Source organism: Galeopterus variegatus, unplaced genomic scaffold (assembly GCF_000696425.1).
Source record: "Galeopterus variegatus unplaced genomic scaffold, G_variegatus-3.0.2 Scaffold5941, whole genome shotgun sequence".
In the NCBI taxonomy this organism is placed as follows: domain Eukaryota; kingdom Metazoa; phylum Chordata; class Mammalia; order Dermoptera; family Cynocephalidae; genus Galeopterus; species Galeopterus variegatus.
In genome coordinates this window covers 48,081-61,991 of record NW_007732052.1, presented here as the reverse complement: position 1 = coordinate 61,991, position 13,911 = coordinate 48,081, and the positions used below count along the sequence as shown (strand labels likewise).

The following is a 13,911-nucleotide window of genomic DNA, read 5'->3' as shown; positions in this document are numbered from 1 at the left end:
AAAAGAAAATATAAATATATGTGTACACGCTAAGGCACCTCACTGTTGTGAATAATTGGTTACAGACATTTTAGTAAGCTTCCTGAACTCAACGCTGAGCTGTTTCAAGCCTTCTAAGTGCCAGCTACCATGTGGCAAATCACACAAGCTATCTGTTCACAGACTTTGGATAAAATCCCAGTCCCACATCTAACTCGCTGTGTGATTTTGAGCTCTTAACCTTGAGCTTATCATGACTTAGCCTTATGATTCCCTGATCTATAAAGATAAGTAGTATCTACCATATGGAATTTGCGTGGAGATTTAAATGAGCTCATATTTCACACATAATCAGTGCTCCATAAATAAATATCAGTAACCCTTTCCTTCTCCCCAGCTCCTCCCAGCTGCTGTCAGCTACAGTCCTCAAAGGTCCAGAAGGAGGTGATTAATGACTTCATTTGAGGGGACACAACAAACCGATAGAAAATTTCCTCCCCTGAAATCCAGTGATCTGCTTTTGTTAAAAACAGTGCATAGACGTATCTAAGGAGATTAAATTGCAATTGTTAAGAGAAATATATCAACATATCTCATGGAAGAAACTATGCCTTCTTATGATCTGCTTTTGTTAAAAACAGTGCATAGACGTATCTAAGGAGGTTAAATTGCAATTGTTAAGAGAAATATATCAACATATCTCATGGAAGAAACTATGCCTTCTTCCCCTAGGTTTGAACACCATTGTTACAAAACCTGTCCTGAGAAGACCTACAGGGAAGGACTGGAATGCAAAGCATGTGCTGCTAACTGTGGCAGCTGTGACCAGAATGAGTGCTACTGGTGTGAGGACGGTTTCTTTCTCCTGGGTAAGCCAGCAAATGGCATCGTGCACAGTGACAACAGGCTCCGGAGCTCCGCCCAGGCAGTATAACGTGATTGGTTTCAGTCTTCCTGTGCTGGTGCCTCTGGGCCAAGGAGGAATTTTAATTTGGTTTGAAAATAAACATTAGCCAGGACTACTTCCTTCTGCTTTATTACTGAAGCATAGTTCATATTTCACTAATTAACTTCAAATATCTCCAAGCTGATGGAAACAAGAGTGAGTTGGGTGGGGAAAGGGGAAGGGGACAGATGAGGGGACCTGAAGATAAATATTTTGGAATTGAAGTCACCTGGAGTATTCAAACCATGACCCTTTTCTTGAGACCTAATCCATGTTATATACTCCTGGGCACTGTTAAGAGTTGAACAGGATCCTTGTCTTTTGTTTCAGTCAACTCATTGACTTCGATAGAAATAGATAGTTAGGAAAGAAATATACTGTGTGTCTTCCAATGGAAGAACTAATCGCCCAGTGCTCTTGAATGTTTGTGGGAGAGAGAGTAAGCAGACAGCCCACAATGGTCGCCAACACTTCTCTACAGCTCAAGGCTTCAAGCGTTTCTACTCAATTCTCTGAACCCTTTAAACTGATGGTCAGTTTAAACTCTCAGTTGAAAGAGGACTTAGATAAAGTGTTGGATTTGTTAAAACATATTGCTTGGTTAAAATAAGCGAAAGCCATCTTGATTGCTCTAAAAACAAACATGAACAAAAATGTTCCTAAGATTTCTTTCGGCTTCTTTAGAACTTGGCCTTGCACAGAGCTCCAAGCTGGGCCTGCCAGATTTCTGCCTTCACGATTCCTCCTCATGCTCTTCCGTAGATGGCAGCTGTGTGAGGAAATGTGGCCCTGGCTACTATGGTGACCAAGACACAGGAGAATGTGAGCCCTGCCACCGCACCTGCAAATCCTGCACCGGCCTTGGCCACGACAAGTGCAGCAGCTGCCGAGGAGGACTGCAGCTGCTGCAGGGGACATGTGTTCATCCTGCCCAGACCCAGGTGGGCGGCACATTCTGGAATGGTATGTGCCTCCCCAAGAGATGGCAGCAGTCTAGCTGCCTCCTCTGCCTCCCTCCCTCTTTAACTCTTGTTTTTGAGGGAGAATCGAGTTTGGGCTGGGGTCTCCCTGATGCTTGCAGCAGGAGAGGGTAGGACACTGTGGTTGGCATTTGGCCAGCATGGGGAGCCCAATGGGCAATTTGTGACTGGTCTGGCCACTCGAGTTTCTACATGGGTGAGATAGGCCCGCCGGGAGCACGTAAAGACAGTCATGTAGGGAAATGGCCCAAGGACCCTTTTCTCAAAAATTTCTGAATACCTTCAATCACATGCATGTGTGTCTACTTGTTCTGATAAAGACAAACTTTACCTGTAGGATAGGCTCTCCCAGTTAGACAAAGAACTGCTCTAACATATTGCAATTTATGCTAAAACAGATGATCTTTCTGGCTGAATTATTAGAACTTGCCATCATTCAAGCTTGCCATTTAATAGTTGCCCTCCCCGGTTGTAAATGGGGAAAGTGAGGGGCTTGCTAGAGGACAGGAGGGAGGAAAAGTGTGGGAGCTTGGACTCTAACAGTAAAGACCTGCAGGTATTCCCCCCCCCCCCCCCCCCCGCTTTCCCAGTTAGACAAAGAACTGCTCTAACATATTGCAATTTATGCTAAAACAGATGATCTTTCTGGCTGAATTATTAGAACTTGCCATCATTCAAGCTTGCCATTTAATAGTTGCCCTCCCCGGTTGTAAATGGGGAAAGTGAGGGGCTTGCTAGAGGACAGGAGGGAGGAAAAGTGTGGGAGCTTGGACTCTAACAGTAAAGACCTGCAGGTATTCCCCCCCCCCCACCGCCCCCGAGTCTTTAGAATTGTCCTCCTTACATTGGTTCCTCGGTTCTAGGCTTCTTTGCAAGGTAATTACAAATTTTCATTGACTTCTCCATGGCTGAGGTGGTTAAAAAACAAAATCGTCTTCCTGCTGGGAAAATCTGAGTCACATTCTAGGCAGAGACACTCGTGAAAACAAGAGATGCTCTTCTCTTGATTTTGAGGCAAGAATTTGTTAAAAAGTCATTTCTGTGCAGAGGCATCAGCAGCTAAAAGGAGGTGTGCACGGGATGAATCTTCCTAGGGTCTGAGAGAGTGATGGATCTGGGACAGGAAACAAGTCTCCCGCTGGGTTTGAGAGGAAGGCTGTCCATGCTTCTGTCTACTATGATAGTTTTGCACATGTGACTTAAAGGAAGAGCAGCCAGGAGACCATCATCAGTCCGGCAGCCACAGGCCACGGAGAACACAGGACCTATTTCAGAGACATAGATGGGGAGAAAATTATTCAGTCCAGATTGGGATATCTTCCGTGAATTACAGCTGAACCAAAATGCTAAAAACGAGTTTGTCTGGCATTCAGGCATTTAAGAGGCAGTGCAAGCCAAGAAGAAAATGGTCTGGTGCTGTGTTTCTAGCTAGGAACATCTGCATTTTATCTGGCGTCCAGATGATGAAAAGGTCCAGGGAGCCAAGAGTCAGAGCAGACTTGATTCCCCAAAGGATTACACGTCCCTTCAACTGGACTACGCATTTTGCAAGCAGAAATCGGGCTTTGATTGTTCGCCTTTATCGCAGCACCACACCCACCCCCTGCATTTTCTACGATCACATTGCAATGTTTTTGAAGAGAGGGAAGGATTTAGTCCATTGGGGGGCTTTGCACTAACAAGGGATTCAGGAAGCAGATGAGAATGTTTCTCATGGCTGGACAAAAGCAATAAAGTCAATGACATCCACTGCACTTTTCCATTTCTATGACCTATGAAATAAGACATGCAGAACATTAACAAAGAGGAAAAAAAACACTTATTCACTAAGCAAGGTGAGGCCAAAGCTCAGCTTCCCCAGCACAGTCGAAGCACTGAAATGAGAGCAATCGAGAACTTCATTCCATAAAGCCCCGGGAGTGTGTGAGCTGAGGCCTACATCGTTCTCCTGACTACTTTTCCTTAAAAAACAAGGTCGAGAGTGTAATAGGAGAATGGAAGTTTCCAGAGAGCAGCACTAATTAGCCACACCTTTAAGATGATGGAAAGCAGATTGCAGTCATCCTGGGTCAATTTAGAGGAAGCCCAGACAAATTACAGCATGTTTATGAGAGAATGTAGCTGCCTAGGTGGTACCAGCAAGGTTTTTGGTTTTTGTGTTTTGTTTTTGTTCTTTTTTCAACACAGATTCAGATTCAGGTAGGAAAAGTAAGATGACACCAACTTCTGTCCGTTCCTTCACCCACACCACTCCCCCGTGGGAACAATGAGATCACGTTTGCATCCAAAGACTGCAACTGACCCTGTGGGGGCACAGGTCAGCATGTGCTGGGAAAATACCAGCTAGAAATAAAAATCCAACTAGTGTCTCCTGAACTCCTCCTTAATGAAGTGTTTAATCTGGATGATAGTGGCAATACTGAGAGAGCCATCATTCTTTGCCAACTGCCAACAGAGTGGCAATACCTCCTACATCGCCAAAGGATGGAGATTCCTCCACAGATCAGGCCATGCCTGGCAAATCCTCCAGCCAAGACTGAGTAATCTCCAAAGAGGGCTACTCAGCAATCTGTTCTTCCAGCCACCCAAAAATCACTGCACAAATGAATATACCATCCCCAGACCTTCTGTCCTGGTCACTAATATACTGTGAAGAATACTTAGTCCAATGTCCCTAAATGGCAGGACTAAATCCAATATTAAACAGACCACAGATGACTTTGTCAGTGATTCAACCATCACACAAAGCCACCATTGGTGGAAATGTTCAGGTACGGCAGACCATGGACTTTGAAAAAGATGATGGCTTCAGCTGATTTCCTGAAGCCATTGTTGGGGATGGAAACGGTTTCCTCTGTTACTGGTAGATCATTTGGATTTTCTTAAGTGGTTTCCCCCCTGGTGGTGCTGGTAAGTCCTAGGAATAACTCCTGCACATTTCCCATACCCACCTATTTCCATCATTGATTGAAACCATGTTGCAGCAGGCTCTAATTACATATTCTGATGATAGTCTAATCTACAAAGCACAGACATGGTGAATTAACTTTTCATCTTTGACCACATCCTAACAATTTATCACTAGCTTGTCTTTTGATCTTAATTCCTACGCTCGTGGAAAGACTGGAATCCCAGAGTCAGTCACAAACACTGAAAGCCATTCACATGTGGGGAAAAAAAAAAAAAATCAACCTGAATAGCAGGCAGATGTGCTGTCTAATAGTCACTGAACTTTAGAAAACTTTAAAGATCCCATGGAAATCTGATTTTTAGAAGGACTTCGTAGATATGTACAGTTGCCTCGCTTAACTTAGAAACAAGGACATTATTTTTAGTTAGTTAACCAACCAGAAAACACATGCCACTGGGTAAGTAATTAAATGTTTGGCCCAGTGGTAGGAGGAGCTGCTGTATCAGCTTGCACCGATTGTTAAATATCCAGGAATTTTGTAAGTGGATTGTTAAACCATTGATGGCTTAAAATCAGCTGTGGTGGGAACATTTACCCCATGAAAATTGGAAACGCTACAAATAAAGATTTTTGTTTTTCATTTTTCTAGAAGGCTATTTTACCAGCACACCATTGCTTTGGCCTCTATCAAACTATTTAAAATCCAAATTAATTACTGAAAAGTCTCTCTGGTGGATGTGGGCTTTAGAGTTAGGCATTGCTAAATTCAAACCCCGGCTCTGTTATTTACTAGTTAAATGTGACTTCGAGCAAGTTACTCATCCTCTCTGAGCCTCAGTTTCCCTGTCCATAAAATGAGAACATGCAATTCCCTTACACATACAACATCATTTTGAAAATTAAATGAGAGATGACATATGAAGCTCCCAGAACATATATGACACAATAAAAGTTAGTTTATCTCCTCACACCAATCCAGTATTAACACTTGAAACACTAGTTTACTTTCAAAACAGCGTTTCCTTGCTCATGAAGGAAATCAATTTTGGGGACCTCGAGAGTAATACAGGTCTAGGGAAAATAGCCCCAGAAAGAAGGTAGCAGATAAATGGGCAGTCCAGATATCTAACAGCCAGGCACAGTCCTGATTTAGCCAGGAATATATACTCACAAAGGTGTTGATAGCAGCTTATTTATAATAACAGGAAAAGGAGGAAAACAATCTAAAAATGTAACAAAAGACAAAAATTAAGTGAATTATGGTTTACATAATAAATATGCAAACCATTAAAAATGATGTTTGCAGAGAAGTTTAACAACAAGAGAAAATGCCTATAAGATTTATAACGTTAAATGCAACGTGCAGAGTCAGCATTATCTATGCAGAGATGTAAATGATTACACATCTCTACATATATGTAATTATACTCGCATATTGGATATCAAGATGGGAAATTTATGTACCAAAGTACCCACAGCAGACATTCCTGGGTGGTGGGATTATAGGTGAAGTTTATCTTTATCCTTTTTGCATTAAAAAAGTAAAACACTTTATTTTTTTTAATAAAAAAGAAGCTGTGCCCACTGCAAACCCATCTTTGGTGACGAGCCTGCTGCAGGAGCGACGAAGGTGGAAGGTTCAAATCAAAAGAGGTAACAGGGAAATAGGGAGGAGAGATCACCATGGCAGAGCTAGTCTCTGCTGAGCAGAAACCAGCCTGAGAAACTGGCAGGCGAGGAGCAAGTGGGGAGGGACACAGAAGTCGTAAGAGAAATGTAGAGCGGAGGGACCGTGAACATGGGTTATCCCCAATGCTCAAAGGGGAAAAACTGTGAAGCAAATTCAGCAAGGGAGATTTCTGAAACATATGAGAATACTTCAAACAGTTGTGGAAAAACAGAATTAAAGATAATATGAGTCTTTCCATGGACTGTCTGAAGTGCCCTAGTATAATGACATTCCCGACGTGCTAAGTGGTGACACTGGGAAGAGGCTGTTCAGAAAAGCTTCTGTCCTGGCAGATCTATGAAGCCTAAAGAAGCACCTTTTGACTTCCCAGTCACTGCAGCATTATTTGAAATAGCAAAGATTAAAAAAAACCAAACAACCCACAACTAAATGGTACCAGTAGGAGACTAGAGAAATGAAGTACGTTACATCCTTACAGTGGAATATTATCAAGCCATCAAAAAGAATGAATATGTTTGGTTTTTAAAAACAAGGTGGGGGCTGGCCTGTGGCTCAGTCGGGAGAGTGTGGTGCTGATAACACCAAGGCCACGGGTTCGGATCCCATATAGGAATGGCCTGTTGGTTCACTGGCTGAGCATGATGCTGATGACACCAAGTGAAGGGTTAAGATCCCCTTACCGGTCATCTTTTTTTAAAAAAAAAAAAAACAAAGTGGTAAACTGTGAGTAAAGACAATCTATATTTCAAAGGGTGGAGGGTGGAGAAGGGATTGGGAGGGAGACAACACAGTATGTGCCTTTTCTTTATTCCATTTGGAACCATGGGAGTATTATTTATTTAATAAATACATTAAATGAAAAGAACCTCTTGATTTACATAGTTAGCTGTAGTCATTTCTGAAGGATGAACACCACACTTTCTTGGTCAGAGTGATCTTTTTTTTTTGAGTCCCTGTCCAGTCTGGAATTTTTGGAGTGGCGGAAAAAAGAGAGAAACTTTGATCAAGGTCAAAATTCACTTGTTGAGATTGTCACTAATCTTCTGTGATGGAAAACTCCGGCAGGGGATGACTTTCTCTGCGGCCCACGCCTAATTGCGAAGTTAACTGCTTGTACAGAGTCCCCTCTGGTGGACAGATGGGTCCATTACAGAATTTTATATCAAGTGTGTGCAATAAAATATCAAATTATCAGAATGTGATATACATCATTATAAACACACGTGTATGTGTATATATATATATAAATTTTATACAAATTCGAGAAAATGAATGAAAATTCATATATTTGCCTGGTACTGAGTGGTGCATCATTAATGTTAAATATTAAAATAAGTGTCAACATTCTAACAATAATACCAGTAGTACCTAACAATATTCATATCATTAATATAAATTTGTATTATAATTTTTTTTTAAATTGAAGGTTTTAAATTGAACTTTTATTAAGTGAGGAATGGGTATATAATGTACATGAGAGGGAGACATAAAAAAAATGACAAGAAAACAGTAGGAAAAGATATACCAGGCAAATGCCAATGGAAAGAAAAGTGAGGTCATGACGATAGTTGCAGATAGGATTGAATTTCAGGTAGAAAGTATAAAACAAGACAAAGAAGAAAATTTTGTGATGGTAAAGGAAACAATCTAGAGAAAAGATATACCTTTCATAAATTTTAAAGCACTAAATAATGTCAGAATAATAACACATAAAGAAAAACTGCAGAACTACAAGGAGAAATGATAAGAAACGAAATAGTAGCAGACTTTCACTTCATGGATCAAGCAGTCAGAAGTTAGTAAGGATATAAAGTGTTTGAACAATGAAGTCAACGGGGTTGATTTTTTTAAAAAAAAAAAAAACAAAGTGGTAAACTGTGAGTAAAGACAATCTATATTTCAAAGGGTGGAGGGTGGAGAAGGGATTGGGAGGGAGACAACACAGTATGTGCCTTTTCTTTTTTCCATTTGGAACCATGGGAGTATTATTTATTTAATAAATACATTAAATGAAAAGAACCTCTTGATTTACATAGTTAGCTGTAGTCATTTCTGAAGGATGAACACCACACTTTCTTGGTCAGAGTGACCTTTTTTTTTTGAGTCCCTGTCCAGTCTGGAATTTTTGGAGTGGCGGAAAAAAGAGAGAAACTTTGATCAAGGTCAAAATTCACTTGTTGAGATTGTCACTAATCTTCTGTGATGGAAAACTCCGGCAGGGGATGACTTTCTCTGCGGCCCACGCCTAATTGCGAAGTTAACTGCTTGTACAGAGTCCCCTCTGGTGGACAGATGGGTCCATTACAGAATTTTATATCAAGTGTGTGCAATAAAATATCAAATTATCAGAATGTGATATACATCATTATAAACACACGTGTATGTGTATATATATATATAAATTTTATACAAATTCGAGAAAATGAATGAAAATTCATATATTCGTAAATATAACATTTTAGTATAAAAATAATAACATCAAAAGAAAATCAGGGCTAGCCAGTTTGCTCACTTGGTTAGAGCATGGTACTGACAACGTCAAGGTCGAGGGTTCAGATCCCCATACTGGCCAGCTGTCAAAAAAAAAAAAAAAAGAGAAAGAAAGAAAATCAGCCAGTGGCCTGGGCATATAACATTAAAAATTTTCAAGGTGCTTTCTGTCTGATGAATACCACCGTGTTGTCATTCTTTGAGTAACCACCCTCAGCCATTCAGTAAGCATCTTGACTGATATTAGCAACAACATTGTTGCTTGTCTTTCTGCTACCTTCTCTTTAGGGTTAAGTGAGATTTTCAGGTTAAAAAGGTCTTGGGCCGGCCCAGTGGCACACTGCTACAGTGCACCGCTTGGGAGCGCCGTGGCGCTCCCGCCGAGGGTTCGGATCCCACATACAGACCGGCCGCTCACTGGCTGAGCGAGGGGTGGGCGCAGCACCGAGGGTTGCGATCCCGTTGCCGGTCCCGGTCTGGTACAGGAGCGACACTGAGGGTTGCGATCCGTTGCCGGACACGAAAAAAAAAAAAAAAGAAAAAAAAAAAAAAAAAAGGTCTTCAGGGACAGAATCGGTCATGCTGAGAGGCATGCTGACCACTTGTGACAATCCCATGGCTAATGTGGCTCTGCACAGGCTAATTTAGTTCTTAACAGGTCCCCCAGGGAGAGTAGATCAGTCAATCATCAGCCTTAATGCTGGGATGAAGGAACCAGGATGGCAGCACACTCAAAAACCAGGGCAATTTTTTTTCTCTAAACTAGGAGAAAACCTGCTACCCCACACGGCAGCATGGACAATCCTTTGTACCTATATCTGTATCTTTACCATATCTATATTATATCTACATTATATTGATACCTGATCTATATAGCATATTTACATCTGTGTCATATCTATAGTTATCTCTATCTCTGTCTCTATCGTCTATATTTGAATCTAGTTTCCTCTACAGCAAGGCTCAGCAGCTTTTTAACCGTGAGTGCCATCATAGAAACCAAGCAATGCCACCTGGTACCATTGCACGCATGGAACCAGCAGAGAGGGAGAGGCAGATAAAACAAGCCTCTCAAGGGGGATGGATTGGTGACAGTCGGGAGAAAGACGAAAGGAAGCAGAAGGACCTCCTGGTTACTGAGCCAGTGTGCTAAGCACCTCACACCCATGGTCTCATTTAGTCCTTACAACAGTCCTATAATGGAGGAAGCATTTTCTCTCATTTTAGAGATGTGGAAAGTAGGACTCTGAGAGTTTAATTACTGTATCCATGGTTATGCTGCCCGTAAGTGGCACCGCTGGGACCTGAGCGCAGAGACCGTCTACACCGCACTGACTCTCAGGAAGAGAAGACAGGAAGTGAAAGGCAGGAGAGGAAGGGAGGAAGGACGGGGGAGGAAATAGGGGGCAAAGGTAAGATGCCGACAGTTGACCAGGGGTCAAGCCATTCAAGTCACATGTCCTGAACTAGAAAGTTTTCTAATTTTTCCCTGTGTGAGCCATGCTGACTCCTGAGCAATTCCTGAGCTTTGGTCAAGATCTCAATATGTATTGATTGGGTGATGTCATTGAGGCTGTTCTGTATGTCTTTGAAATTGTCCCATGGAGTTGCTGAGGTGACTTTCTGGAAAGCCTGCCCATCAAACACTCTCAGAGGGAGAGGAAGAGGGAACACTTCTAATGTTTCCTGTGTATTAACCTGGGCTGGACTGCTTAAAACCTGACCATCTGGAAAGCTTGTGGGTGGGTTGATTATTTGAATGTTCAGCAATGATTTGGGACCAATTTAAGGTGAGATGAATTTAGAATGCATGCTACAGTGGCTGCTCTGAAGAACACAGAGACCCAACATTAACTGATAACGAAATCTGCTTTTCAAAGAACTAAAAGCTAAAAACAAAAGGAAGTTTGTTTCTCCATGAGAGACACAATGAATTCTCAGTTCTCACCTTGGAGTGAAGAGAAGGGGTTATCTAAGAATTCTGGGAAAGAGTGGTTAGCTTTGCCTCACAGACTCATTCACGAGTGAACACACACAAACACACGCTCACTCGCACATGTTTTTAACATATGAAAGAAGTAACACTTAGTTCAAATATTCCCATAATATTTAAAGCTATCCTGTAAGACACCACATTCCCTGTCACTGGAAGTTTGCAAAGTAAGTCCTGATCATCAATTGTCAATAAAGGAGTAAGAGAAAAATAAATAAATGAAGCCTACACCATGGCAATGGGTGGGTGCCAACAACTGGCTAATGTAGAATCAAAGGAATTCTATTTTGGGCAGGAAGGGAGACTTGGTTCCCCATGAGATCTTTTCCAACTCTGTGTCATACTGTGAGCCTGTTCAAAGGAGAAATCTGACTTGTTGTTTCTTTCCCATACAGACATTTTGAGAAAATACCAGCCTTGTCATCCTTCTTGTAAAACCTGCAATGGATCTGCAACTCTGTGCACCTCCTGTCCGAAAGGTCAGTGTGGAGTGTGACAGGAGGTGGCAGTGGCCAAGCCAATTCTTTGTAACTCATGTATATTGGAGTCTTCATGTAAGGAGGTTTGCAGAACCTTGATCTAGTCCCACCACCTGTTCTTATCACAGTGGCTACTCTGAGTCACACAGGGACACAAACATTGACCAATAATAAAAACTGGCTTTCAAAGGACAAAAGAAAAAAAGAGAGAGAAGGAAGGAAGGAATGAAGGTTCTTAATCCAAAGGCATGATGAAGTTATAGGTTGACTTGGGCACAGAATTTGCTAGGATATGACATTTTTAGAGATTCCTTTCCTCCTTGAAAATGCATTATTCAAAACAAGAGAACTTAACATAGAGAATATAAGTGGGGATAAAAATCCTGCATGGTGTTTCTTTCTTTATTACTGACACTGAATTTAATGGTGGGGAAAAGGGAAAATAAAGGCCATGGCATACGGCTCAACAAATAATCAATTGCTTCATCATCTGTAGAAACAAAGCATCACGAATAACATAATATCCATACCAGCCGGCCGCCAAAAAATAACGTTAAATTAGAAATAAGTAAATAACGTAATTTCCCTGAATTAGGGGATATTTTATTTACCTGGTGCACTAACATGAAGAATGTTATGCTCGCATTAAAGGGATCAATATAAAGGCCATGTAGGAATGTACAAGGTTAATAGTGAGATATGATACAGAAGCAGAAGAATGTAAAATAATAGGTGTGGGACTGTAAATTACTGCAGCCATTATAGAAAACAGTATGGACGTTCCGCAGACAACTACAGATAGAACTGCCATACGATCCAGCAATCCTATGGCTGGGTATATACCCAAAGGAATAAAAATCATCATATCTAGGGGACACCTGCACTCCCATGTTTATTGCAGCTCTATTTACAGTAGCCAAGAGTTGGAACCAGCATAAATGCCCATCATCAGATAAGAAAATGTGGTATATATACACAATGCAATACTAGTCTGACATAAAAAAGAATGAAATTCTGCCATTCTCAGCAACATGGATGAACTTAGAGAAAATTATGTTAAGTGAAATAAGCCACACACAGAGGGAGAAAGAGAGAGACAGAGAGAGAGAGAGAGAAACAATTACAATAATTTGTTGGCCTTTCAAAAGGAGAGAGCAGAACTGAGCTTACCAGAGGTGGAAAAGGGGGAAGGAGAGGGAGATGAGGGAGAAATTGGTAAAGGACCACAAAAAATGATTACATTGTATAATGTTGAATATACTAATTATCCTGATTTAAGTATCACATATTGCACACAGGTATATTCAATGCTGTACCCCACAGATACATACAATCAGTTATGTTTCAATAAATAAACAAAATAATAGGTGTGCCATGATTATAATCATATAAAACATAAAAGGCTACATCCAAAAAACAAGAGGATTTTCTTGGAATTTTGGGGTTGAGGGTGTTTTTAAAATTGTTTTCTTTAATAATGATATCTGTTTTATTTTCAATTAAACATAAATAGATGGACCATTCAATGAAGAGGGAGGTGGGTGGAAGAGCTGCTGCTATGCTAGTGTCCTAACAAGATGGGCTTTGGGGAGGCAGAAGAATAGACCCCATTGAGCTGTGCATGTACAGCTGCCTTACCCTGGAAGACACAGACTAGGGTATCCGTAGGATTGATCAGCTGGGCGAAGGGAGCCCCCACAGTGACCCGTACCTAATAGTGCTAGGAAAGCAAAGAAACAGTGATGCCCTTTGCTCTGATGCCTATCTTCTCTGGATACTTGGGTCTTTGGAAAGGTTAAGAAAGCTGTTGTGGGTGTCAACTCTCTGCGTGGATGTGTGTGCTGTTAGGACAAACTCGTGATGACTGATCTCATCTGCCCTCTTCCCTGGATTTCAGGTGCATATCTGTTGGCTCAGACCTGTGTCTCCTCCTGTCCCCAAGGCACATGGCCCTCAGTAAGGAGTGGCAGCTGTGAGAACTGTACAGAGGACTGTGCCTCTTGCTCTGGAGCCAGTCTTTGCAAAAAGTGCCAGACTCGGCTGGGCCACTCTCTCTTCCTCCATGGAGGCAGGTGCTACAGCAAGTGCCCTGAGTAAGTTTCCTCCTTCTTGCTTCCTGCTCGTGTTCGTTCTCCTACAGGACTTTGGGGCAATCCCTTCCCATTCAACCAAAATCTCTTCCTGAGACGAGATGGATCAGAGGACCCACATAAATGTCCTGTGATGATTGTCTGACACTGCCATTGCCCACAGCAGCAGAACCACGTAAGCCAGATGCCCTCTTCTCCCATGACTAATACGTGTCTTTTTCCTTTTGTGAAAATATGTTATTTTCCCCATCTTGTATTCATGATCTAGTATTGTCAGCTTTTTTTCTTCACCACCTCTTCTGAAGGTTTAAAGTAGGTAAGGGATGGATTATAAATAATAAATAGATAGCAAT

The 13,911-nt window shown here is 41.6% G+C and overlaps 1 protein-coding gene across 1 annotated transcript in view; it reads left to right on the top strand.

The window, feature by feature from the left end:
- Nucleotides 1-13,911, top strand: part of LOC103605618 (proprotein convertase subtilisin/kexin type 5-like) — a gene marked incomplete at its 5' end in the record, with an annotated part of 106,289 nt that overhangs the window by 56,101 nt on the left and 36,277 nt on the right. The window contains 4 exons of the mRNA XM_008590238.1: nt 712-848; nt 1,688-1,888; nt 11,385-11,468; nt 13,366-13,561. Of these exons, the coding sequence (XP_008588460.1) occupies nt 712-848; nt 1,688-1,888; nt 11,385-11,468; nt 13,366-13,561 (618 nt within the window). The remainder of the gene's footprint in view (nt 1-711; nt 849-1,687; nt 1,889-11,384; nt 11,469-13,365; nt 13,562-13,911) is intronic.